At 42.4% G+C, this 28,000-nt stretch overlaps 2 protein-coding genes across 4 annotated transcripts in view; one reads left to right on the forward strand and one right to left on the reverse strand.

Annotated features, from left to right (window-relative positions):
- LOC124709140 (outer dense fiber protein 3) overlaps positions 1 to 21,258 on the reverse strand; it is a 108,197-nt gene extending 86,939 nt beyond the window's left edge. For all 3 annotated transcript variants that reach the window (XM_047240813.1, XM_047240812.1, XM_047240811.1), the window contains exon 1: positions 21,168 to 21,258. The gene's annotated coding sequence lies outside the window, so the exon portion shown is untranslated. The remainder of the gene's footprint in view (positions 1 to 21,167) is intronic.
- The window catches only part of LOC124709141, a 105,056-nt gene extending 81,248 nt beyond the window's left edge, over positions 1 to 23,808 (forward strand). The window contains exons 2-3 of the mRNA XM_047240814.1: positions 19,881 to 19,997; positions 22,825 to 23,808. Coding sequence (XP_047096770.1) covers positions 19,881 to 19,997; positions 22,825 to 22,978 — 271 coding nt within the window. The 3' untranslated portion in view covers positions 22,979 to 23,808. The remainder of the gene's footprint in view (positions 1 to 19,880; positions 19,998 to 22,824) is intronic.
- Positions 23,809 to 28,000: the final 4,192 nt, after the last annotated feature.

Raw genomic sequence — 28,000 nt, forward strand, 5'->3', positions numbered from 1 at the left:
TGATGTCAAGACGGTTCTGAAAAGTTAGGAGTACGGAAGTGGCTAGCGAAGTCGGGAAAGGAATGCAGAATACTGGGGATCGACAGGGACCGGGGCCGGCCGGGGTGGCCCTGCGGTTCTAGGCGCTTCAGTCTGAAACCGCGCGACCGCTACGGTCGCAGGTTCGAATCCTGCCTCGGGTATGGATGTGTGTGATGTCCTTAGGTTAGTTAGGTTTACGTAGTTCTACGTTCTAGGCGACTGATGACCTCAGCAGTGACGCCCCATAGTGCTCAGAGTCATTTGAACCATTTGACAAGGACCGGCCCTTCAAGGGCTGTAACGCCGAAAAAGAAGAAAAACAATGTTCGTAAGAATGTCTTACCCGTAATATTTCGGGATAGAATCGTAGTTGAGATTGGCACCTCATTACATTACGGACTAGGCTGTCCTCAGTAAGATGCTGTGCTCGAAATATTACGAGCATGGCAGTCTTTTCAGGATAGAAGGCAACATATAGTAAGGGCATGGCACTCAAAATGTTAATGGTTTGTTTATAAATAACTTTTCTGCTAATAGTCACGAATTTCATTTACTCATAATTTACACGACGGGTTTCGGGAAATGATTCCCATTTTCAAGTGCATATTTCTCTGTACCATGCCATTTTAACGTAATGTTTTCGATGTGTGAGATTCTGCTTAATTTTGTTGGCTTTACTGTGCAATATGTAAAAAACGCGCAGTTTTTAGTTAGTTGTCGATTTTTGGGTGTAGTTAGTGGCGAAATTTGGAAGAACTTCTTCCAAATAGAGAATCGAGAAAGAGAGAAACACAAAAGCCATTAACTCACTAACAGATATACAAGATTTTCTACTCCACGTCTGCGGTCGCGTTCTCGCTTCCCTAGCACGGTGTCCCTGGTTCGATTCCCGGCGGGCTCGGGGATTTTCACCTGCCTCGAGATGGCTAGGTGTTTGTGTTGTCGTCATCATTTCCTCATCATTCAGGAAAAGTGGCGATATTGGACTGAGCAAAGGTTGGGAATTTGTACGGGCGCTGATAACCACGTAGTTGAGCGCCCCACAAACCAAACATCATCATCATCATCATCATCATCATCACACTCCATGTCTACATCAATACTCCGCGAGCCTCCATACGGTGCATGGCTGAGGGTGCTTTTACTACAGGTAGTCATTCCCTTTCCATTTCCACTCGGAAATGGAGCGAGGGAAAAATGACTGTCTACATATTTCCTTACGAGCCCTCATTTCTCTAATGTTGTCTTCGGAGTCCTTAACCGAGATAAATGTTGGCGGGAGTAGGATCGTTCTGCAGTCTGTCGCATTTGCCTGTTCTCTAAACCTTCCCAATAGCATTTAGCGAAAATAAAATCTAGTAGCACACCCTTGTATTTCTTCAACGTCTAACTTTAATCGGACCTGGTGGAGACTCCAGACGCTCTAGCAGTACTCAAAAATGTGTCTCACAAGTATTCTGTACGCGCCATCTTTTATACATGAGCCACACTTTTGTAGGATTCTTCCAAAAACCCGAAGTCGCCCATTCGCCTTTCCTACAACCGACCTTATACGTTCGTTCCACTCCATGTCGCTTTGCAAAGTTATGCCTAAATATTTAATCGGCGAGACACTCTCAAACAGTTCACCGCTAATACTGAATTAGAACATTAATGATTATTTTTCCTACTCATAGGCATTAATTTATATTTTTCTCACTTGTAGAACCATCTGAGATTTATCACAATAACAATAGCATTGGTGATACAGCAACTGCGTTCAAAATTAAGTGCTAGTTATATTAAGCACATGGATACAATCTCCAATAGGCATTATGCCAGTGTTCGGTAACATACGTAGTGTATTGAGTTTTCAGATTCTTTTGTCAGTGGGCGTTTTTCAGCATTTACGGTAGCTGAGTAATAGCTGCGTATGTACGAAGTCGTCCACTGCGAAGGCCAGGGCCGCTCCTCGATCAACTGGAAGGCGACGGGCTCGTCTCTTCGGGATTCCCGAGCACGTAGCGCTGCAACATCCGCCTGGAATGTGGATCGTCTCGCGACCCACATATGCCTTATTCGTCGGCTACTGGCAGACGCTAGCTGTTACTGCAGGCATTTCCGACCACCTGCTTCGTTCATCTTAGCGAACGTCGTATTAACACGTTCTGCTAGCTTTCAACAATACAATTACGAATCATTTAGGAATAACGGAGCAATCGACTGAGCACAATATAGGGAGACAGGCGTGTGCATGTGAGTGTGTGTGTGTTTACTGCAGCTAGGAAAAGGAAGTGCTTGCCGAAAGCTAGGCAAGCTCCGTAGTGTTTGTGTGCCTACAGACGACGCAGCGCATCTGCCTTTCTGTGAGTTGACTCCTTTATTTCTAAATAAATCGTAATTTTCAACCGCGACTTTCCGTACATTAGTTCAACAATAAAATTTGTTTCTAAGGAATATACTACGCGATTTGTTGCATATGGTAGCTTAATTCAAACTTTTTTACAGATACATCCCACATGTCTTTCGTCATCGCCCCTCCACAGCATCTTGTATTGGTACCGTAAGAGTTTGCACATCAAGAACTGGAGAACTGAACAGTTTATCCTTAACGTAACTCTACAGAAATTAAGAGGGCTTAAGTCTTGTGAACGTGGTGGCCGTGAACGTGGACCGTCTTTGCCGATCCATCTGCATGGGAACGTTTCATCCAAGAACTTGCGAACAAAATGACCCTAGTGTGACGGTGCACTATCTTGTTGAAACTCTACTCATGTTTGAAATTCCTGTAAATGTCGTGCCACGTAAAGTATAGAAGTTTATCCACAAAAATTTCACGAGTTAAGCTTACATTTGCAGCAAACTACATAGCTGTATCTAGCGCATGTCCTTAGAAATAATTTTTTTGTAATCAGGGAAAGCATGTTCACCCTGTATAACTGAAAACACTTATGTTGTTGAAAGCTAGTACATTTAGAACATCCCAAAAAGATGTATCAAGATAATGTTGTTTAGCTGACAGAAGGGCATTAACGAGCATAACTGCCTTTCTTGTAACTTTGTCCTAAGGGATATGAACAGCAGTATGTCTCTTTTAAACAGCACCCTACATTTTTTTTGTTCGGTAATCCACTTCCTCTCATAATCTGTTCAAAAATTTATCACAGTTTACCATTCAATAAACACGACGTTATTAGAAAAAGTTACACAAAACTATCACCCTCCTGTACTAGCAAACAGAGAAAGCACCTGGGCTCACGGAACTACATCTACATCTACATGGCTACTCTACATTTCACAATTAAGAGCCTGACAGGAGGTTCTTCGAACCACCTTCAGACTGTTTCTCTGCCATTCCACTCTATCAGCGTATGAGAAAAATGAACACGTAAATATTTCTGTACGAGCTCTGATGTCTTTTATTATTTTATTGTGATGACCATTTCTACCTAAGCAATTTGCGACGGTAAAATTAAGAGGAGAAAGTTGGTGACTGAAGTTTCGTGAAAATATTTCGCCACAATGAAAAACTCCTTTGTTTTAATGATTGCTATCCTAACTCGCTTATCATATCCGGACACTGTCTCTCCTATTTCGCGATAATACAAACTCGTCCACTTGCTTGAGTTGACACAAAACAAATAAAACATCAAGAGAAAATGCGCACTGGTCATTCAGTCAACCGCCTTCAATGGAAGCTTTCTCTGGGCGCAACGAAGACCAACAAAGAGACGGTAGAAATGCTAAACGTCGTTTAAAAGTACTACATTACTGCACGACTTGTAGCCGTACTGTAAATAAGACGACATCATTACACTTACTGTCCTGCTAACTTACAATCGCCATAGATGATAAGCATTTATCCTTTCTCTTCTTTGGTGTTAAGTCATTCACACAAATCTTCAACAGAAGACATGCGTTTCGTACGAAAGGCGTGGGGCTTCTTGTGGAAGACCTTCTCAAGTTTCCAGAGGAGGTTATATAATGCGTTGTCATTGTATGTGATTTTTGGAACGAGAGTCACAGTGGACTTTCGCGACTGCAAATGAGTGCGAGCATCAGTTTCGTGGAGGATGATGTCAGATTGAACTTTTTAGGAGAGCTGCGCAAGGTTGTTCCAACTAGAGATGCATTTATTATAACAGACTGGTAATGGACAATTTACGAATCAACAACTACCTGTATGACAATTTACGCTTTCTGATCATGTTCACATTTTTTTTAGCGATTCAAAAAAAATGTTCAAATGTGTCTGAAACCTTATGGGACTTAACTGCTAAGGTCATCAGTCCCTAAGCTTACACACTACTTAACCTAAATTATTCTAAGGACAAACACACACACCCATGCCCGGCGGAGGATTCGAACCTCCGACGGGACCAGCCGCACAGCCCATGACTGCAGCGCCCCAGACCGCTCGGCTAATCCAGCGCGGCTTTTCAGCGATTGTCCCGCGGCGTTGCATGTTACACTGCATCGATTTGTCGTCTTCATTTTGCAAGATCTTTTGGCTTGTCGGAGTGAAGTTTGTCAGTGTTTCGGTCACTGTGGAATGTATTGTAAACTTGACTGTTACTTGTCTCTTGAGCCTCATTCCGACGCAAAGACACGTACGACCCTCTACTTTGTGCTGCACGATCTGTTTGTCTGTTACCCACCAACACGGATAATGCACTGAACCGCCAAAGAAACTCCTCAAATGAAAAAGAGAATACTTACTAAAAGAACATAAAAATTAATAATAAAAGAGAGACAAAAATGGAGTTACGTATAACCATGACTGATTAATTGATAAAAAGTGATTGATGCAGTCGCTATTACACATTACAATCTGCCTCTGCTCTACCCCATCTCCTGCAGTCGCACAAGTGGCTTATGAAGAAGATCTTACTCAATATGCAGTTTTAGAATTTTCGCGGCAGTCGTGTTGTCAGATCAGACTGAGGACAGATCCTCAAGAACATTGAAGGCTGCCTTTAGCAAATAAATCACATGATTTTCAAATGTGATGTACTGATAGCGTTGCCTTTCACACTGTGGTGTCCTCTCTTTCCTAAGGATGCATCTGTGGATCACAAGGAAATGTCCTATTATGAACCCAGTGTCCATCACATCGTTTTATAACTACGTTCACCATGGTCTATTGCTGAGCTGTATACACTGAGGTGACAAAAGTCGTGGGTTAACGATTTGCACGTATACAGATGGCGGTAGTATCGCGTACACAAGGAATAAAAGGGCAGTGCGTTGGCAGAGCTGTCTTTTGTACTCAGTTGATTCGTGTGAAAAGGTGTTCGACGTGATTATGGCCGCACGATGGGAATTAGCAGACTTTGAACGCGGAACGGTAGTTGAAGCTAGATGCAAGGGACATTTCATTTCCGAAATCGTTAGGGAGTTCAATGTTCCGAGGTTCAGAGTGTGCTGAGAATACCACAGTTCAGGCATTACCTCCCACCGACGGCCGTCTGCTCAACGACCAACGGCGTTTGCGTAGAGTTGACAGCGCTAACAGACAAGCAACACTGCGTGAAATAACAGCAGGAGTCAATGTGGGACATACGATGAACACGTCCGTTAGGACAGTTCTGCGAAATTTGGGTTTAAGGAGCTATGTCAGTAGACGACCAATGCAAGTGCCCTTGCTAACAGCACGACATAGTCTGCAGCGCCACCCTGGTATCGTGACCATATCGGTTGGACCCTAGACGACTGGAAAACCATACCCTGGTGGGACGAGTCCACATTTCAGCTGGTAACAGGCCGGGCGTTGTGGCCGAGCGGTTCTAGGCGCTTCAGTCCGGAACCACGCGGCTGCTACGGTCGCAGGTATGAATCCCTGCTTCGGGCATGGATGTGTGTGATGTCCTTAGGTTAGTTACGTTTCAGTAGTTCTAAGTCTAGGGGACTGATGACCTCAGATGTTAAGTCCCATAGTGCTTGGAGCCATTTGAACCATCAGCTGGTAACATCTGATGGTAGGGCTCGAGTGTGGCGCAGATCCCCCGAATCTATGGACGCAAATTGTCAACAAGGCGCTATGCAGGACGGTGGTGGCTTCATAATTGTGGTGGGCTGTGTTTACATGGAATGGACTGAGACCTCTGGTCCAAATGAAACGATCATTGGCCATTGGTAGCCATTCATGAATATCATGTTTCCAAACACGATGGAATTTTTATGGATGACAACGCGCCACAATTGTTCACCATTGGTTTGAAGAACATTCTGGACAATTCGAAAGCCCGCCATAAATCCCTTAGGCATTTATGGGAGATAATCGAGAGGTCAATTCGCGCACAAAATCCTGCATTGGCAACACTTTTGCAATTATGGACGGCTATAGAGGCGCATGGCTCAATATTTCCGCAGGGGGCTACCATGTACATCTACATTTATACTCCGCAAGCCACCCAACGGTTTGTGGCGTATGGCACTTTACGTGCCACTGTCATTACCTCCCTTTCCTGTTACAATCGCGTATGGTTCGCGGGAAGAACGACTGCCGGAAAGCCTCCGTGCGCGCTCGAATCTCTCTAATTTTACATTCGTGATCTCCTCGGGAGGTATAAGTAGGGGGAAGCAATATATTCGATACCTCATCCAGAAACGCACCCTCTCGAAATCTGGCGAGCAAGCTACACCGCGATGCAGAGCGCCTCTCTTGCAGAGTCTGCTACTTGACTTTGCTAAACATCTCCGTAACGCCATCACGCTTACCAAATGACCCTGAGACGAAACGCGCCGCTCGTCTTTGGATCTTCTCTATCTCCTCTGTCCCACACTGATGACCAATACTCAGGTATAGGTCGAACGAGTGTTTTGCAAGCCACCTCCTTTGTTGATGGGCTACTTTTTCTAAGGACTCTCCCAATGAATCTCAACCTGACACCCGCCTTACCAACAATTAATTTTATCTTATCATCATCTTCATCGAGTCGTTAAGTCCATGCCACGGCCAGTTGCTGTACTACGCCGGATAAAAGGATGCCCGACGCGATATTAAGAGGTATCTCACGACACTTGTCGCCGTAGTTACTGCCGACTTTTTTTCTACCAAATCATTCATGATTTTCAACTCTGTAAGTGAGATGAGAGCACAACTGCGAGGTAGGATAGTTCTGCAAACAGGTATTCTTAGAGACTGTGTCCGCGTTATAATCGCCTCCAAACACCACATCTCGTTGTGCCCAACATCAACAATCCCTCCCGTAAGTTTGGGGGCTTCAAGAGAGAGTCACTGTTATTCCTGGACTATCTACCCTGTTCCCCTATGAAGTGAGGTGACCGAGACTTGTGCTCGGGGAAGACTGCGGCCTGTGCCTGAATTAGCCGCGCCACGATAGAGAAAGAACGCTTCCCGCGCAACCCTTTCCCTGTGCTGGGCTGCGGGCTGCGCTTTCGTGACTACCGGCGCTCAGTCAATAGCGAGCCTGCCGCGCCGTCGCGTAATTCTCCGCCGCTTCCGTGTAAGCGAGCGAGCGCTGTACTGCTAGAAAACTCCTCGTGCAGTTAGCTGTTAACACAGAAAGGACCAGAATTTACTCTTAAAGGAAGTTAGCTGCCAGCGTATCATGTTACGGACTTTATTGAATATCTTTCAAAAATGAGCCTAAAAAGAATACACGATTTCGTGATGTTTTATTTTTTATTTCATATGCGTGATAGTCCTATATTTGGAGAACAAGATAGAATAGAGTTTAACGTTTCGTCGAGTTCTGTCATGATGGAATACAACCTCAGTCGAGTGAGGAGGGGACAAGAAATAGGACACTGCCTTTGGAGAAGGGCTTATTTATTTTATTTTATCTAGCGTATGGCGCACACGGTATTACAATATACTAAAAACATCGTTTATAATGTGCAAAAAAAAAGATGGATCAAAGCACTATGGGACTTAACATCTGAGGTCATCAGTCCCCTAGAACTTAGAACTACTTAAACCTAACTAACCTAGGGACGTCACACACACCCATGCCCGAGGCAGGATTCGAACCTGCGACCGTAGCAGTCCCGCGGTTCCTGACTGCAGCGCCAGAACCGCACGGCCACCGCGGCCGGCGAAGTTCAGGATCGCTCATGATATTCTTGTATGGGAGGAGCTAAATTACTGCAATATAGTGGAGTAGACCTGAAGCGATCAGTAACCATAAATTTCTGTATGTATCTTCTCCATTTTGGGTTTATTCATCTATCTACTACTTTAGTAGTAAATTTTAGCCGGCCGGTATGGCCGAGCGGTTCTAGGCGCTTCAGTCTGGAACCGCGCGACCGCTACGGTGGCAGGTTCGAATCCTGCCTCGGGCATGGATGTGTGTGATGTCCTTAGGTTAGTTAGGTTTAAGTGGTTCTAAGTTCTAGTGGACTGATCACCTCAGATGTTAAGTCCAATAGTGCTCAGAGCCATTTGAACCATTTATTTCGTAAATTTTGTGCTAAACAGGCTGACTGTTCTATTTAGCATTTCTTCCCCACCGCTCTTATCTTCAATTGTCAACCTTATCATTGATACCTATTCGCCTTAAACTTTCACTCCCATTCTGAAATTCTGTTTCCGTTCCCTCTTCGCTTCTTATACATACGAGCTTCACAAACATTCGGTAAGCAGTTTCCCTTCATTACACGTTTCTTAACATGATCTGAAGGTTGTATATATTTTCCGCAACATGCTAATAAATCTTGCTGTACTGTTATCATATATGTTTATTATTGACGAGATTCGAGCCACTGCTGCATATCTTTAGTCATAAAACTTAGTCGGCCGATGTGGCCGAGCGGTTCTACGCGCTTCAGTCCGGAACCGCGCTGCTACTACGGTCGCAGGTTCGAATCCAGCCTCGGGCAAGGATGTGTGTGTTGTCTTTAGGTTAGTTAAGTTTAAGTAGTTCTAAATCTAGGGAACTGAAACCTCAGATGTTAAGACCCGTAGTGCTTAGAGCCATTTCTTGAATAAAACTTAGTTCTTATTTATACAAACAAAAGAGTATAAAATAATTTTTGGGATACATAGCAAGTAAGGATTCAGATTACCTGTTCGATACATGTAAATTAACGCCAGAGTCGAAACACGTAGCTAGGAAACGAATATGAAAAATAATATAACGTCATTCATTGCTTTTGAAATATGTATGTAACCAACATTATAGCAGACTCTAATGGGATCTTTACTGGCAATACGACAGATGATTACATGAACTTTTCGTTACTCCTTTGTTCGGAAGTCTTTCAGGATTTCACGGGTCGTAATTAATAAAGGAAGAACTTATCGTGCCGGATGGTGATAGTTTAAGGGCTAAAGCAAACAAAGCGGCCGGTGACTATTTCCGTGTGCTTCAGACGTAAGAATTGCTGGCACGTTGTTGCTGCAAGGCATCCTCACGTTCCCGATGGTTGTCTGCCGCCAGCATCCGTGGCGGGCCCCGGACGGTGGTGACGTCACTTGGAGGTCAGGCACCGCCGCTGCTAACCAGCTCTCGCCAGCGGTCTCTTGGCGGACCCGTTACCCGGTCGGAACAGCGACGCGACTGGATTTTCGCACTTGCCCGTCTTCAGCACGGCCAGTTCGTAATATTAGAAACTATGGGGACTGTGAACGGAGCTGCAGCCACCTCCATAGCCGTGTTCACGAACCAACTTGGCTGCAGCGGCACTCGATCTGGAGTCATCCGCTTCGAATACTAGTGGTGGAAGTAATTATCATCGCAGTTTGGCCGATAATGGAACGAGAGATAGTGGCGTATAGTTACTGACCACTAGATTTTACATAATTGTTCTGGGTTAAGTTCCCAAACTCTCAGCAGTGTATTACGAAGTGACAGCATGCGGTACCGCAGAGTGTGATCCGCTGCGAACGTATAAATTGACGGGACCGTGGTTCTAATTCCAGAGCCAGCACCGGATTTCATCCATTCATCTTCTCTCTCGTTATCGACAACTCATATATTACACTAAACTCTTAATAGAGGGGAGGGGGCAGAAGAGCAGCAAGGTTTAGCGTCCAGTCGATGACAAGGTCAATAGAGACAGACCGCAAGCTCAGACTGGACAAGGACGAAGAGAAAAATTAGCTGTGTTCTTTTCAGAAGTAGCGTCTCAGCATCCATCGTTCACAATTCAGGGAAAGCAAGTATCTAAATCTGAATGCCCGGAACAAGATTTGAGCCTTGCTCATCCTGAACAGCCAGCCGCGGTGGCCGTGCGGTTCTAGGCGCTGCAGTCCGGAGCCGCGAGGCTGCTACGATCGCAGGTTCGAATCCTGCCTCGGGCATGGATGTGTGTGATGTCCTTAGGTTAGTTAGGTTTAAGTAGTTCTAAGTTCTAGGGGACTGATGACCTCAGATGTTAAGTCCCATAGTCCTCAGAGCCATTCGAACCATTTCATCCTGAACGCGATACCAGGCCGTTAACTAACACGACACCTCGTTCGGTGCTAAATACTCCAATCCTTCATCACTCTTCCACGCTTAATGCCTCCGACACAGAAGCTGCTGAGACGTCTTCATCTAGAGCCGCATTCGGGCAAGACAGGAGCTGTATAAAATTATTATTACAGCGACTGTATACAACGTGCGTATCACGGAATCATTTATTTCGTTATCTGCATGATATGTGTGATTTCAGTGAATGAAGATAGTATGCTTTACAAACATGATGCGTAAGTAATGTCTAAATTATGAATTCTATAACAACTATAAAACATATAAGGGAATGCGTACGAATTTTTTATGTCAAATCTCTTACAGCTTTCTAAATACAACAAACGCTATTAATATTCTACATCATTATTCTTCATGTCTACGTATTAATTTCTCGTCTAGTTACCCTCGGAACGAACCTATTTCTCCCAACGAGAAACCGGTTTGTTGATACTGTCACTGTAGAATGTTTGACCGTGTTGAAGGATCCACAACCTCACATCTGCTTTCACCGCCTATCACTATCAAAGTAACGTTGTCGAAGGTGTTCTTTAAGTTTTAGAAGCAGATGAAAATTGGATCGGGCCACGTCTGGATTGCTTGGAGGATGATCGGTGACAGAGAACCCAACGTGCAATTGCAGATGTTGCAGTGTTCGCGTACGGTCTGGCATTGTAACGTTATCAAGCTGAAGGAGAGAGTGCTCAATGTGTGGACGAACTGTTCGAATCCGAAACTCGATTACAACTCGCTTTTTTTCATGCAACGACATAGTTACATGAAATCGCGTCACGTTGCACGCTAAAATTCGGAGCCCTGTGGCGCCAGAGGGCTGCAAATATGTAGACATGTAGAAGAAGGATGTCAACAATTTTTTTTATTAAAATATCTTTAAGAGGCGTCACTTAAAAAATTCGGAGGCATTTCATTAGAGCACGCCCTCGTAAAGTTAAAACTGGAGAAGATGACATGAATAATCCGTCGGTGCTTGACAGATCATGACAACAATGCTAAATAGGAAACACTACCCTGATAATTTTGCAAAATATTACTTATTTAGTCATGTACCACCCCTCGTGAGCTGAAGAAGCCGAAAAGTGCTTCGTGACTAAATCAATAATATTTTGCGGAATATCACGAAACTGCTACCTATTTAATACCGAAGAAGATAAACTTAATGATTATTTTATTTTTAGCTAAGACCCTTGGAATCATAATAAACTATATCATTTACTGATGATTCTTCCCAGTTATTACTGTTCAAATTCCATGAATGTCACATGTATCTGGCAACCAGCGTTTTATGTTCATTTCCAGAAAACAAGGTATGACGAAGAAAAAAGAACAACTACTGTCTTAATTCACATTCTGATTACATTTGAATTTCGATGACGATACGATAAGCTGACTATTGCACGAGAAATGCTCCACAGGAGGTGAAAACAAATATTCAAATATATCGGTTAATCTAATCGCTGTATAGACCACATGAATTCTGCTTTAGTATCACCATTCTAGAATTTAGTACACCTTCTGTATAGATGATGGTTTTGCTCCACGCAAACAGCCGCATCTACTAATTAAAGACGGTATTCAAGATACGTGTGGATGCAAAGCCATTTCCTGACTCACATATTTCCTTTCAAAAGGAACCTGAACCGATACTTCTTTAATAATATATACTAACCTAAGATTGTAAATGGACTGCTGGAATTAATTTTGCAGATATTAGTTGCAAGACAGCTAGAATGACAAAATTCAACCATGTCATACACTTAACTGCGGAAAATGTAAATATTCACATGCATTCGTAATCTGCTTACTGTCATTGGTGAGTAGTGTACTGCTCATGACTGATTACTTTTTTAACGAATACCCGCTTTCAGTAACACCCATGTTTTCATTTTACACTATGCAATATATTAATTGTAGGCGTTGCCTTGTGGTATTACAGTGTGCGGTTGCCCATTTATTCTGTGAATAAACACGCCTGTAGCTCATATATTGCACGAATAGACAAGTTTGTTTGTACACTAAAAATTGCACTCAGTACAATGCAACACTAAAAAAAAAGATTGTAAAGATCAATATGGTAATTACATCCACTTAACTGACTCTGTATGTGGTTGTATGACATTAGAAATTCATGCCACCGTGTATTATTAATGCCTAGTAGTACAATGCATACTCACTGTACGGTAAATCATAATCATATCAAAGACTGTTTAAGGTGTCAGTGTCAGAGTCATTTGGCCAGAGATCCATAGTTTAAAAATAAAACTTCCAAATAATGTCTGAGGACCCGACCACTGAAAGTAACTCATAACATTTCAGTAGGGAAATATTTTCCATCTGGAAGGAACATATTACCGAAACTGGTGCAACAGTTGTGACTGTCGAAGTATGTTTGTTCACTGAGTACACGTATCATCGGTGAATTTCATTTTGTGTCAGTACATCTGACAGGGTAGTCCGGGTTTATTATTACGGCTAGCCACGAATGTGTTTAGAAGCAAACATCAGAGCAGTCAATCAGTGAATGCATACGCAAAAATCCACTTACAGAAAATATCTGAAGAAACCAAGAACTTTCGCTGAAAAAGCTGAAAAATATTTCGTGCATATCTCTTTAGAGAACAAATGGTCTCCTTCAACAACTTTTAATTTTCGAAGTGCGTAACATTTTCAACGTGAAATACAAAGTAAATCATTTAATTCGACTGGCTGTTTCCCTCAAATTATAAGGAAACACACAACCCTTAAGCATCAGTCCCGCTTGTGGTCTGTTCAATGTTAGTGGTATATTTTAAATGTTCATTCAAATGTCGTTGCTTTATTTCCATCTTTTCGTCACCAAGTGTGTTCTATATGTCTCTAAGTGGATGCAGCCTCACTAGATTGCGAATATACAGTTCAGCAAACTTGAGTGCCCAGAATCTGAAACTGAATTAAAATGCTGTAAGGGCCGAAAGTCGATTTTCATTAAGATCTTATGAGTGTGTCACAGTCACGATATCGAAAAATATAAATTAGTAATAATAACTTGCAGAAGCAAAAAGTCACAGTGAAATTGATCTGAAGTAGTCTGAACTAAATTTATCCTCCACCGGTGGCTCTTAAATCCAGGGAAACATTAAGCCTTCAAAACTTGCAGTATGTACCAAGAGAATCACATACACCGTGAAAACTTTTATCATTTTGTCAGTTATTTAGGGTGCTTGAAAATCCATTTATCATGATTCCAAAAAGAATTTATTTTCGGTGTAATGATAGTGTACGAGACACTAAAAAGACAGTGAGCAGAGTGATGGGAAAGTCGAAAAGATTTTTGAAACTCGACGGAAAAACTAATAGTGAAATAGCTGAAAAGCAGTGACATAAGAATTTAGATTTAACTGGTGCAAATATATCACTTGTTGTTTTCTCAGATTTTATGCGGATTTTGAAAATGGTTCAAATGGCTCTGAGCACTATGGGATTTAACTTCTGAGGTCAGTCCCCTATAACTTAGAACTGCTGAAACCTAACTAACCTAAGGACATCACACACATCCATGTCCGAGGCAGGATTCGAACCTGCGACCGTAGCGGTCGCGCGGTTCCAGACTGTAGCGCCTAGAACCGCTCGGCCGCTCTGGCCGGCTATGCGGATTTTACTTCGCTTGTTTTCATATAAGATTCAAATTAAGACATTGGGTAGTTCTCACAATGCACCGACATATTCCCTTCGAATTCTCAGTGCAAAAAATTATCATGGGGGAAAACTGGACTGCAAACTTCGATGGTCTATTGTTGACTATGTACTAGTGTTTGCTCCTTGCTACGAATAACGATTACTGGCGAACCAGTTCCATAATATCAATAACTTTCAATACTACGTTTATAGTAGTACTGCGCTATTTTTAAGAGTATATCTCTTCAGCTGGAGTGCCAATGCATCAGTGTGATCATGCAAGAGTACGTTGAAATGGAATATGGAACATCACTCTGGAGGCTTTCGAAACACAATAGTTTGCTTGTATACAGCTATTTTAATGGTTCTTTAAGGAAACATATGAGTGTTTATCATATATACTGTCTTCAAAGCCGGCCGAAGTGGCTGTGCGGTTAAAGGCGCTGCAGTCTGGAAGCGCAAGACCGCTACGGTCGCAGGTTCGAATCCTGACTCGGGCATGGATGTTTGTGATGTCCTTAGGTTAGTTAGGTTTAACTAGTTCTAAGTTCTAGGGGACTACTGACCTCAGCAGTTGAGTCCCATAGTGCTCAGAGCCATTTGAACCATTTGAACTGTCTTCAAAATTCCTCTGATTTTAATAAATAATCAATGTGAACCCAGAGAAACTACCAGAAAGTCATTCACCAGAAGCATGGCCTTGGTGTATATGATTAAGCACCTTTGAAGATCTCCGGCACGTTCTGAGCCTCTTCCCAGTGAACTACATAATTTTGGATGTCCTCCTTGTAAAAGTCGTAGAGCGCGCATTTTGACTGTCTTCTCTCATATCATTTCAACAATGCCTAGAGATTCAGATCCGTTCCGCATGTTTTCATGTTTTCAATTCAGTTCTGCATGATACAAAAAGTAGTAGCGCCAGTTGTCCCGAGATTCACTCAACGTCAAAAAGTGAATTGGGTAATAATCAGCTGCATACAGATGCAAAAAGTTACACAGATATGGTGCAGATTATACCTACATAGCCGGATCAGTATCTTTTCCCCATTCGTGAAATGAGTAATGCGATGCATTGCGTATAATTTTGAAGGAGCCTTACAAGTGAAATTCGTACCGTATTACATAACAAATATTGAGGTAGAAGTTTATGGATCGTCTTATCGAATTACTTATTTTACAATATATTAATATTTGTTTTCGTTTCCATCTTTACACTGTTAACAAAATCTTCTTTCCCACAAATGTTGCCTCCTAACAAGGAGCACAAACGACAAGGAACAATCTCGTGGAGGCAATTCTGAAAAATATCGAAGCTGATCTCAAAATCCCTCGGCATTTTAGAAAAGCCTTTCGCAGAGGAAGAAATCAATAATAGTCTTTATATTATAGCACTTATACGCTAGATTTTACATGCTAAAAGTAAATTGAAGTGTAGGCTGTAACGTAATGAAGTATATCTTTTCTTACCAAATTACGAAAACTTCGTGTGGCATCAGGCTGTCATAAAGTGACAGAATTTTTTAAATACTAAAATAAGGTTCCTTCTTTTGTGAATGTTGTTAGTTATTAGAAGGTAAACAGTGCAAGCTGTTTAGTTAATAGGAGAACTTAAAATACTAATTTCTTCATACATGAATTAATGAAGCAAAAAGCGCCAATTGCTTTTCGGAGGGTATGAATGTCAAAGCGAGATGACACTAATCTAGAGGACTCGTTAGGATAAGAAAAAGGAACTAGTTAACAGAGTTGCTAACCTCCAAACTATAGGTACTTTGAGTTCTTGTTCGGCAGAAATTTTATAACTGTTAACTCTAGTAAAACAAATTCCATTGTTGACCGTACAGTCAAGTCTCCTGCTCTGATAGTCGTTTCAGAATGTGGCTTAGCTCGTGATCTTAGCGAAAGATCTTGCCGAGAACCCGAGAAAATTCTGGTCATGCGTAAAGTCACTAAGGCGTCGAAGGCTTCTATTCAATCATTCGTCGATCGGTTTGGGGTGGCAACAGAAGACGCAAAAGAAAAGCTGAAGTTTTAAATTTCATGTTTAGAAATCATTCACGCAGCACGATAGTACAAACATAAAGTTGTTTGATCGACGTACAGATTCCCGCGTGGAGGACATAGAAATAGGCATCCGTGGCATAGAGAAGCAACTCAAAGTGTTGGAAACAAGTAAGTCGCCAGGTCCAAATACAGCCCCATTCGGTATTACAGAGTATTCTACGGCGTTGGCCCCTTATTTAGCTTGCATTTATCGCGAGTCCCTCGCGTAGCACAAAATCGCAAGTGACTGGTGAAAAGTGCAGCTGACTGCTGCGTATAAGAAAGGTAAAAGAACGGACCCTCATAATTACAGACCAATATCCTTAACATCGGTTTGCCCCAGAATTCTTGAACACATTCTCAGTTCGAATGAAATACATTTCCTTGAGACAGGAAAGGTTCTGTAAACAAATCGGCTTCTCTCGCTTAAAACTTTAGCCTTTTCTTTTGTCCCATGATATTCTACAAACCATGGATGGCGGACAACAGCAGTTTACATACTCCTAGATTTCTGGAAAGCGTTTGACACTGTGCCCCACTGCAGACGGTTGACAAAGATCCGGACATACAGATTAGGTTCCCAGATGTGTGAGTAGCTCTAAGACTTTTTAATTAATAGAATCTAATGTGTTGTCCTCCACGGCGAGTGTTCATCAGGGACAAGGGTATCATCAGGACTGCCCCAAGGAAGTGTGATAGGATAGCTCTTATTCACTGTCTACATAGATGAACTGGCAGGCTGGGCGAACAGCAATTTACGGCTGTTTGCTGACGATGCTGTGTTGTACGGGAAGCAGTCGTCATACAGTGACTGTAGGAATATTCAAGATGACTTAGACGGAATTTATCGTTGGTATGATGAATGGCAGCTTGCTTTAAACGTAGGAAAATGTGAGTTAACGCGGGTGAAAAGGAAAAACAATCCTGCAACGTTCGAATGCAGCATTATGAGGGTGCTACTTGACACAGTCACGTCTGTTAAAAATCTAGACTCCGTTTTATTCGGAGAATTTTGGGAAATTGTAGCTGATCCATAAGAAGGCCGCATGTATTAGCCTAGTGCGACCAACTCTTGACTAGTATTCGAGGGTTTGATATTCCCACCAGGTCGAAAGACCGAAGCAGTTCTGAGCCGGGCTGCTACATTTGTTACCAGTGGGTCGAACAGCACACAAGATTCTTCGTGAACTCAAAGGGGAATCCCTGGAGGGAGGACGACGCTGTTTTCGCAAGTATTGCAGAAATTTAGACAATCGGCATTTTACGCTAACTGCAGAACGATTGTACTGCCGCCAACGTACTTTTCGGGTAAGGAACACGAAGATAAGTCGCGAGAAGTTAGGGCTGGTACGGAGGCTTCCAGGCAGCCGGTTTTCCCTCTTCCGTTCGCAAGTGGGACAAGAAAGGAAATGACTAGTGGTGGTACAGGGTACCCTCTGCCATTCAGCGTACAATGACTTGCGGTGTATAAATGTAGATGTAGATTACGAATGTAGATGTAGATCTATTCTGATCGGCGTCGAAATAGACCTCTCTGTGTTGTCGTAGTTAATCTTTGAGCTTTTATTTTTTTTATTTTTTTTTTCAGCTTGAAGTACGAAGACTCAATCTACCCCAGAGTGTACTGATCTGACTCTCCAGTACAGAAAAGAATTACTTTAGCCTATCTGCGGCGGTGAAAGGGGGAAAAGTAATTATTCCGTTCCAATACATATACAGTAGCTTTGAAAACGCTGCTCAGAAAATCAGTGGAGATCATTCACTGCAAAAAGGCAGAATTGTTGATTTTCGAAATATTATGTTCGATTAGTTTTCGAGAGTAAAACTTGATAATTGTTAATGATAAGTATGAAACCCTCCTTAATCACAAGCCGCACCGGGTAGCCGCGTGGTCTTGGCCGCCTTGCCACGGTTCGCGCGGTTCCCCCCGTCGGAGGTTCGAGTCCTCCCTCGAGCATTGGTGTGTGTTGTCCTTAGCGAAGTTAGATTAAGTACTGTATAAGCCTAGGGACCGATGACCTCAGCAGTTTGGTCCCTTAGGAACTTACCACAAATTTCCAGAATTTTCTTAATCACACATCCAGTTTGGAGGATCCATCTTCGAGTACAGGAAATTTTCACTTATACCTTACTTTTGCATAAATACCAAGCTCGCTAGTCGATTGGTAAAGGTAATGGGCTCTCATTCGGCAGAAGCGAATTTTCGTCCAACATCCAGACCTAATGAAACTTCCTGCAGATTAAAACTGTGTGTCCGACCGAGACTCGAACTCGGGACCTTTGCCTTTCGCGGGCAAGTGATCTACCATCTGAGCCACCGAAGCACGACTCACGCCCGGTACTCACAGCTTTACTTCTGCCAGTATCTCGTCTCCTACCTTCCAGTTCATTCAGACCTAAGTTATCCGGGCTTTTCTTGAATCGACTAAGGCGTATCGTGAAAGGACACGTTCGATTTCCTTCCCTATACTTTCAAATATGTACTTCGTCTTAAACGAACTTCTCCTCAGTGGGACATAAAATACTAATTTTTATTTTTTTTTAATTTTTTTTATACAATTTCGCTTCACGCTGCGTCAGTTTCAGCTCATTGTTGCACACCATGCTCACTACATACAACAGACAGGTAAAATACGATAGGCATAACAGATACATTATCATAGACAACATGGGAATTGTGGGTCTGTCTATTTGTTTATTTATTGCCCAAACTAGTTCAAATGGTTCAAATGGCTCTGAGCACTATGGGACCTAACTTATGAGTCATCAGTCCCCTAGAACGTAGAACTACTTAAACCTAAGTAACCTAAGGACATCACACACATCCATACCCGAGGCGGTTCCAGATTGTAGCGCTTAGAACCGCTCGGCCACTCCGGCCGGCCCCAAACTAGTTCAGCAACAAATATCGGCTTTATCAGTGGGTTCTTTAACTCTTATTTAGTATACGTCACAGCACGGTTTTAAGATTGTTGTCGCTGTTTGCGGCACATTTTTTGTGTTTTCCGGTTGCCGTTTTTCTCTGCATACATCATGTCATCTGCATCTGTGTGAGGGGGTTCGTTGGACGTTTTGCAGCTACTTTTATACACAGAAAAACTTAACTTTCGCGCTTCGTTCATAATCCAGAAGTTTTATACGTATGAGAGGAAGTCATAATAGTGATCAGATATTAATTTTGACGAGCCTTGTCAGGCTGGTAGGCATGCAACACTATCCTTTTATTCTTCAACCAGTGCACATTTCATAAAGGTGACTATTTCATACGCCATGCAGGATCATCCTTTGTAAGCCAGGCTACGGAAAAGCTGACAATCCTTGGAATGGTTGCATATACTGTTCTCACTACAATACCAGCTAAACTACTGCAGAAATGAGCGTCTGATGCAACTTTTACTCATGCATCTGTCCATTTCCCTTTATTACCGTCATTCTGTCAGATTACGGCCTACAGCACGACTTGCTCACGACGAAGTTTTTAAACTGTGTACTGTCATTGTCTTGATATTTACGAATGTATGTCATTGCGTGACTACAGCTAATGATGTTTTCCAATGCATATTCATCGCTTTGTTACATTCTGGACGATCTGAAGATGGTTATAGACAGCAACCGAAACTAGTTATCGTATTGTAATTGTAATAGGAAACTTGTGGTCTAGGCATTAAAGGCTTTTTTACTTTGAAAAATTTTTATTAAATAAATTTTCGTTAGCATGAAATTACGTAAATAATTTTTTGTTTGTTACAGGTACATGTCTGCATTACTTGTACACAATGAAATCCACTTCCGCACACTACTGCAGCACGCTGATAGAGGAGCCAATGAAAGGCGATGCAGCCCATTGGTACAGGGGAGTATTTTGCGGTAATTCGTTTTCTGTTTTTGATGGAAATCACCGTTTGCAACAATCCATGACCGGCTAGGTCCGAGATTTTCTTTACTCGGGGAATGAGTGTTCCTGTTGTCCTAATCATTTTATCTCATATTCATCACAGAGACGCGTAAGTAGCCATAATGACGTCAAACACAGATTCTTGCACCAAGTAGCCAAGAATGTCATACGATCATATCCTTTTACGGCAACACTGTACCATGATATGACACAGTGTTCGTGTCGCAGACGCTTGCAGTGTGGTCAGAGAAGTCTAACTGAAGGAGAACGAAACGGCGAACCATCTCTCTGTTAAGCACCAGGAAGCGCAAGAGAAATGGAGACCCTAGTGCTCGAAAACCGGCGTATAAAAATCGAGACGACAGTGGAGTAAGTGAAACTCACTCATGAATAAGATTTCAGCATCTTGCAGGACATTTTGAACAATGAAAGTGTTCGGCTCCCACTGGATTCCTGGGCCTTTGCCTCACCTCCGTGTTCTCCTGAAATTGAACTCAATGACTTATGTTCTTTCCTTGGTTGAAGTAGCAATTGCCTGACGCTCCATCCCGTGGCTGATCATTATGGACAGTGTTACTTGGCTTCTCGCCGTCGTATAGTGCGTAGGGTTTTTGATATACAAAACTGTGCGTCACTGACTCTCGTCCCATGACAAACATCACAAAACAGATTACTTCATTCCGTAATTTTTATGTCTAGTTGACGGTAATTTCTTGAACAATCTGCGCTGGTAGATCATCAGATTTCAAACTATATTTAACACTGTTTCTTGCCCTTATTGAATCTGCAATATCAAACCTTATGCATCGCAGGAATCACGTTGAAGTGCTTTGAAAATTGCTGTCTGTCAATTTATGTACTGGATTTTTCACTTCTTGCGGAGCACATAATGTGTCATGTTAAGTGTTTTTACAGCCTTCTATGACATGTAACAGTTCAGAGGCCTACCGCGAACTGGGCCACAGTGGTATCACAATTTACATGCCATCGCTAGAAATAATAAATCTTTCGTAGAGAGGAGTTGGCATGTTGCACTGATTATCGACCCGATTGAAGAGAAATTAAAATCAACCGAATACACTACAGCTGATGGAAACTGGGCAGTTAACGAGCGGCTGTAGATGAGAGGAGAGGCTACTGACCTGGTGCGCTGGGTTGCTGCTGCGCTGGTTCTCCCGCGGTGGCTGAACGTCGACTGACGGTTCTCTGCGCGCCCGCCGCCACAAATACCGGCCGCCGTGTGACGTCATCCGGTGCGGCGCTGTGCCGGCTTTATACAGTATGCAGCGCCGCGCCGGCCAAAGGAACAGCTTGCGAGTGCATACCTTCTGGGTGGCGCTCGGTTTCGTTATTTCCGATGTAGTGCAAGTCGCAAACTTCTCTAAATTATTTGCTATTCCTCGAGAGGAAGTTTAATGGCCCATCGGCAGCTGTGTCATTAATGACAGAATCCAGCTTTCTTCCAACATGCGTTCAATACCACATACGAGGCGTGTTCAAAAACTAAGGGGATTTTTTTAAAGGAACCCATTTATTTCTCGACGTCAACATCATCTTCTTCAAAACAGTTCCTAATATATATTGCGCACTTATCAGCTACAAACCCGGCATTGCCTGGGTATTCATTCTGCCAATTTTCTGTTAGAAATGAAACCTTATATGTACTCCTGCAGTAGACCCAGTGTGAGAGGGTCACGGGCAGTTTCTGTACGCATAGCGCAACTGCTTCGCTTACCTACAACACGATTTTGTAAACGTCTGTGTGGCTTCGCCTCGTCATAGCTCTATTGACGGCTATTGTTTTCGGCTTACAGCCGTTTGCCCTTCACAGCTGAAAGCTCTCAAAGACGACGCCAGATGTCACGGATTTCCTTGAGTTGACTCGACTGTAGGTGTGTGTTGGTGGTAAGGAATAAATGTATTAAAACTTCATCATTATGCGGCATTTTTTCACATATCTCAGTGTTTATGATGTCATATCTCTCGCAATATGTCTCATACAATTATACAGGGTGACAATTATCGAACTAGATGAAAGCAAATGTAAATTAGTTGGAAGCTACAGCGTCCACACACTTTATTCAACATGTAAACTTCACTACAGACATTCGATATGCCTGCCATCATTAGCGATGATGTGGCGCAGACGAATATCGAAGTTCTGCATGACCCACTGAAGTGTTGGAACATCGATGCTGTCGATGACCTTCTGAATGGTTGTTAACAGCTTAGCAATGGTGTTGGAGTTATTGCTGTACACCATGCCCTTAATATAGCCCCACAAAAAGGAGTCCCAAGTGTTCACATCCGGAGAATACGGTGGCCAGTCGAGGCCCAACCAGTGGCCTCTGGGTACCCCAGTGCCACAATGCCGTCTCCAAAGCGCTCCTCCAGAACATCAAACACTCTCCAGCTTCGATGGGGTCGAGCTCCGTCTTTCATGAACCATATATTGTCGAAATCAGGGTCACTTTGGATAATGAGGATCAAATCATCTTCCAAAACCTTCACGTACCGTTCAATAGTCACCGTGCCGTCAAGGAATGTCGCACCGATTATTCCATGACTGGACATTGCACACAACGCATTTGAGCCGTGCGTGGCTCGTGTTCCTGCCATCATGTATTTTACACCCTGTTTTTAACGTACTTCCACCTCATTACGTTAATTTAAATTATTACTGCCACTGAGTTGCTGCTTTGCCTGACCGTGAGCGGCGTTAGCAGCGCGTATCGATATATCTCCTCTTGTAGTATCTTTGAAAGACTGCTGCTACTTCCCGGTTGTTATCTGTCGTAGGAGAGTTCATCGGCAGTTCGTGTCGGGAGTTCTGGTTGCGAGTTCGGGTCTTCCAGTCAGTCAAATGTGTGCCGGGAGGCATTACTTCTCACCACGCACAACGGAATGGCCGACGGCCTTCACTTTACAACCGAGATCAGCGGCATTTTCGTAGAGTTGTCAGGGGCAGAGAAGAGAAGAAGATCCTGAAACACAGTGACACAATGTTTAAACTAAAGACATTTACAAGCAAAAAATACACCATAACTGATGAAGAAAGGGCAGCCAGGTCGGAAAGGATGAAGAAGTTTTGGGAGCAGAAGAGAAGAGCCAAATCTACAACTAGTATTAAGACTTAAATGTATATGGATTGAATAAAGTGCTCCAATGTGGGCGTAAAATCTTATTGTTCTCAGTGCTTCTCATCGAATGATTTTCTTCTGCAATGTGGGCTGCAAATGTAGATTTATTCAAGTTTCGAAGCCTTAAGGCATTAAGGTGTTCTTTGAACCTAATTTTGGAACTTCTGCCTGTCTGACCACCTTAATGTTTTCTTTGAGCCTAATCTTAGAACTTCTGCCTGTCAGACCAACTTGATGCCTTATGACTTGGAAACTTGAAATCAACGTTAGCAGCCCACATTGTAGAAGAAAATCATTCAGTGAGAAACAATGAAAACAACATGAAAATATTACATTTGGCAGGAAAATGAGCCGCTATGAATCTGTAAGCAGAAATACAAACACACACACACACACACTAATACACTATCCCTGATCATATCCTTAACGAGCAGAATGCATTGGCTAACTTTCGTTTCCTGAAAACTTCCAGAAAGTGCTTTCCATGCTCCAATATAAGTAATGTTTGTGCATCTACCTGCACATCAAGTAGCTAATCTTGTACTATTGTGTGTACCTACAATAGTCAGTATTTTTCATGGCACTAAATACTTATAAATTTTAAAGTATTATCATCGTCAATGTTCAAATAGCATGTAAAGACATCACATACTTCCTTGTCCACATTTGTTTCTCTCTCGTTATATAAAATTAGTTTGTAATGCTGTGATTCATAAAATCTCATATTTATAGTTCTCTCTCTCTATTTAATGCCCTACATTTAATGTAAAATACTTTTTTCAGATTAAAACAACAATAATTTTCGCTTCCCTTCCCAAAAATGCCATATCTTCGTATCATTGTATCGCATCTTTGACACTCACGTACTTTGTGAACTCTCTGTTTGTTTTAGTATGTTGTGAATCAAAACATGTGCTGAACGTTGGAAATTCTTTTTGTGACCAAACGTAAGTATGTTACTATGCAAGCCAACCTATGTGATTGTGAAAATATGAAAAATCTTTGAGACTGTATTTGTTTGGAAGAAAACTGCAAAAGCAATTGCGCCAGAAGGACGTTTCACGTAAGTTGCATTCCAACACAAATCTGGAGCGCAATAATTTTTGTTACAAGTTTGTTTATCTTAGGGCAACTCACAGGAAATCGATGTATTATTTGTTTTGATGAAAATATGAAAGTCGTTTGGTGATGAACTGTGAAAAATTCGAAACTCTAATGGTACTTTTTGAATAAGGTAACCTAAAATCTGTTTATGGCTGGTTGCTGTACACCATCAACAATTTATCTGAAAGTGTGTTACGCGTTTATGCAGAGGATAGCGATGTATTACAAATTGTGTAAGTTTGGGCGACGTAAGGCGGCATTGGGTGGAATTCTCACGGCGCAAAAAGAGCCAATACGACAATATAATATGTCTGGAGTGGAATGAACTGACCAATAAAACTAGAGAAGGGAAGAAAGATATTATTGTGAAAAAATGTTGGGAGATCTAGGGCTAGGTGTAAAATTGCACTCAGTATTTTAAAGTTGAATTAAGACAACATTTATGGTGGTCCTAATACCACACACACATCTAGTAAGTAAATATAGGGATCAAAATCAATGAAATTGGTGCCTTATCATCTGATCTCCCCCTTCAAAAACATATTTGAACATTTGTGTCAGTGACATAATAAGATATAAAACATGACAACACATGAAATGTGTTAAAAGAAAAGAAAGAAAGTAAACGAACTATAAAACGATAGAATAGAAATAATAGTGTAAATAATAGTAATAATAATAGTAGTAATAAGCTGATAGGATGACCAGGGTGGGGGCATCGACTCCATTTGTATGACCGAGACCTGTCGTAACTACCACTTAGCCGATGGTAAAATGAAAACTGAGTATCTGGACCAGAAGGAAGCATGTAAAATGTGGACTAATCCCAAAAAACAAAAACATGCCACGCTAATGATGCTGAAACCATTTTTGAAGCGAAACTCTTAATTCTGGGCTTGAACAGGAGACAGATCAAACTCGTGGAAGGTTTAATAACTGCCCACGGTAGCTTCAAGAAACATCTGCACACGATAGGAACAAGCGTCTAAATGCAGAATACGGGGGATGAAATGGCACATATTCAGTCTTCTAGTTAGAAGTACTAGCGGCAAAAAGACAAAAAATACATTGGCGAAAAAAAATAGCACACCCTTTCAGAGGTTTCCAGTCCAATCAAGATTTATTATTGCAACAGTGCAAGTGGAGTACATGAAATGATTACATTTACAGATCAGTAGCACATGTGGTTCTCAGATACCAGCATCGACCCATGCTGAAACAGCCACATTAGTATGTGGTGTAGCCTCCAATATTATGGAAATGGAAGAGGATGTAGATGAAGATGAAATGGGAGATACGATACAGCGTGAAGAATTTGACAGAGCACTGAAAGACCAGAGTCGAAACAAGGTCCCGGGAGTAGGCAACATTCCATTAGAACTACTGATGGCCTTGGGAGAGCCAGTCATGACAAATCTCTACCATTTGGTGTGCAAGATGTATGAGACAGGCGAAATACCCTCAGACCTCAAGAAGAATATAATAATTCAAATCCCAAAGAAAGCAGGTGTTGACAGATGTGAAAATTACCGAACTATCAGTTTAATAAGTCACAGCTGCAAAATACTAACGCGAATTCTTTACAGACGAATGGAAATACTGGTAGAAGCCGACCTCGGGGAAGATCAGTTTGGATTCCATAGAAATGTAGGAACACCGGAGGCAATACTGATCTTACGATTTATCTTAGAAGGAAGATTAAGGAAAGGCAAACCTACGTTTCTAGCATTTGTAGACTTAGAGAAAGCTTTTGACAATGTTGACTGGAATACTCTCTCACAAATTCTAAAGGTGGCAGGGGTAAAATACAGGGAGCGAAAGGCTATTTACAATTTGTACAGAAACCAGATGGCAGTTATAAGAGTCGAGGGACACGAAAGGGAAGCAGTGGTTGGGAAAGGAGTGAGACAGGGTTGTAGCCTCTCCCCGATGTTATTCAATCTGTATATTGAGCAAGCAGTAAAGGAAACAAAAGAAAAATTCGGAGTAGGTATTAAAATTCATGGAGAAGAAGTAAAAACTTTGAGGTTCGCCGATGACATTGTAATTCTGTCAGAGACAGCAAAGGACTTGGAAGAGCAGTTGAACGGAATGGACAGTGTCTTGAAAGGAGGATATAAATGAACATCAAAAAAAGCAAAACGAGGATAGTGGAATGTAGTCGAATTAATCGGGTAATGCTGAGGGAATTATATTAGGAAATGAGACACTTAAAGTAGTAAAGGAGTTTCGCTGTTTGGGGAGCAAAATAACTGTTGATGGTCGAAGTAGAGAGGATATAAAATGTAGACTGGCAATGGCAAGGAAATCGTTTCTGAAGAAGAGAAATTTGTTAACATCGAGTATAGATTTAAGTGTCAGGAAGTCGTTTCTGAAAGTATTTGTATGGAGTGTAGCCATGTATGGAAGTGAAACATGGACGATAAATAGTTTGGACAAGAAGAGAATAGATGCTTTGGAAATGTGGTGCTACAGAAGAATGCTGAAGATTAGATGGATAAATCACATAACTAATGAGGAGGTATTGAATATGTTGTGACTTGGCAAGACAGCCAAGTCACAATGAGAGGAAGCCGAAAGGCATGCGTTAAGCTCACGCAGATTGGCGTGAGGTCTGGAACAGTTAAAGGAATTAATAGTAGCAAATAAAGTACGTAGTTGATGTAATACTTAACTCTTGATGATACATTAATAGAATCTCAATATCAAATGCTATGGCGCCTTGCTAGGTCGTAGCAAATGACGTAGCTGAAGGCTATGCTAACTATCGTCTCGGCAAATGAGAGCGTAATTGTCAGTGAACCATTGCTACGAACTTCGGCTGTACAACTGGGGCGAGTGCCAGGACGTCTCTAGACCTGCCGTGTGGTGGCACTCGGTCTGCTATCACTGACAGTGGCGACACGCGGGTCCGACGTATACTACCGGACCGCGGCCGATTTAAAGGCTACCACCTAGCAAGTGTGGTGTCTGGCGGTGACACCACAGAATAGAATTGGGGCAAAGAGGAGTTTTTGGCACAACTTGACAAGAAGAAGGGACGGGTTGGTGGACGTGTTCTGAGGCATCAAGGGATCACAAATTTAGCATTGGAGGGCAGCGTGGAGGGTAAAAATCGTAGAAGGAGACCAAGAGATGAATACACTTAACATATTCGGAAGGATGTAGGTTGCAGTAAGTACTGGGAGATGAAGAAGCTTGCACAGGATAGAGTAGCATGGAGAGCTGCATCAAACCAGTCTCAGGACTGGAGACCATAACAACAACAACAACAACAACAACAACAACATAGCCTCCAACGGCGGCAATGTAGGCGCGGACTCTGGCATCCAGTCGATCGTACAGATGGCGAATACTGTCCTGGGATGCGTTATGTCACCCCTCTTGTACCTGTTCACGTAGTTCTGTAAGAGTTGTTGGTTGACGAGTCGCATGAGACCCTTCTCATTCTATCATATCCCACACGTGCTCGATTGGAGCCAAGTCTAGAGATCGTGCTGGCCAGGAGAGCTGTTGCACATCTTGCAGAGCACGTTAAGTTTCACGGGCAGTTTGTGGGCTAGCATTATCCTGTTGGAACGACACTTCACCTTCATGTTGCAAGAACGAACAAAGAACGGGTCCGACAACATTCTGTAGGTACAGAGCGCTGGTTAGCGTCCCTTCCAGAAACACCAAAGGTGGACGAGAGTTGTAGCTTATCACACCCAAGACCGTAATGCCTGGGATGG

Source organism: Schistocerca piceifrons, chromosome 7, assembly GCF_021461385.2.
Source record: "Schistocerca piceifrons isolate TAMUIC-IGC-003096 chromosome 7, iqSchPice1.1, whole genome shotgun sequence".
Taxonomy (NCBI): Eukaryota; Metazoa; Arthropoda; class Insecta; order Orthoptera; family Acrididae; genus Schistocerca; species Schistocerca piceifrons.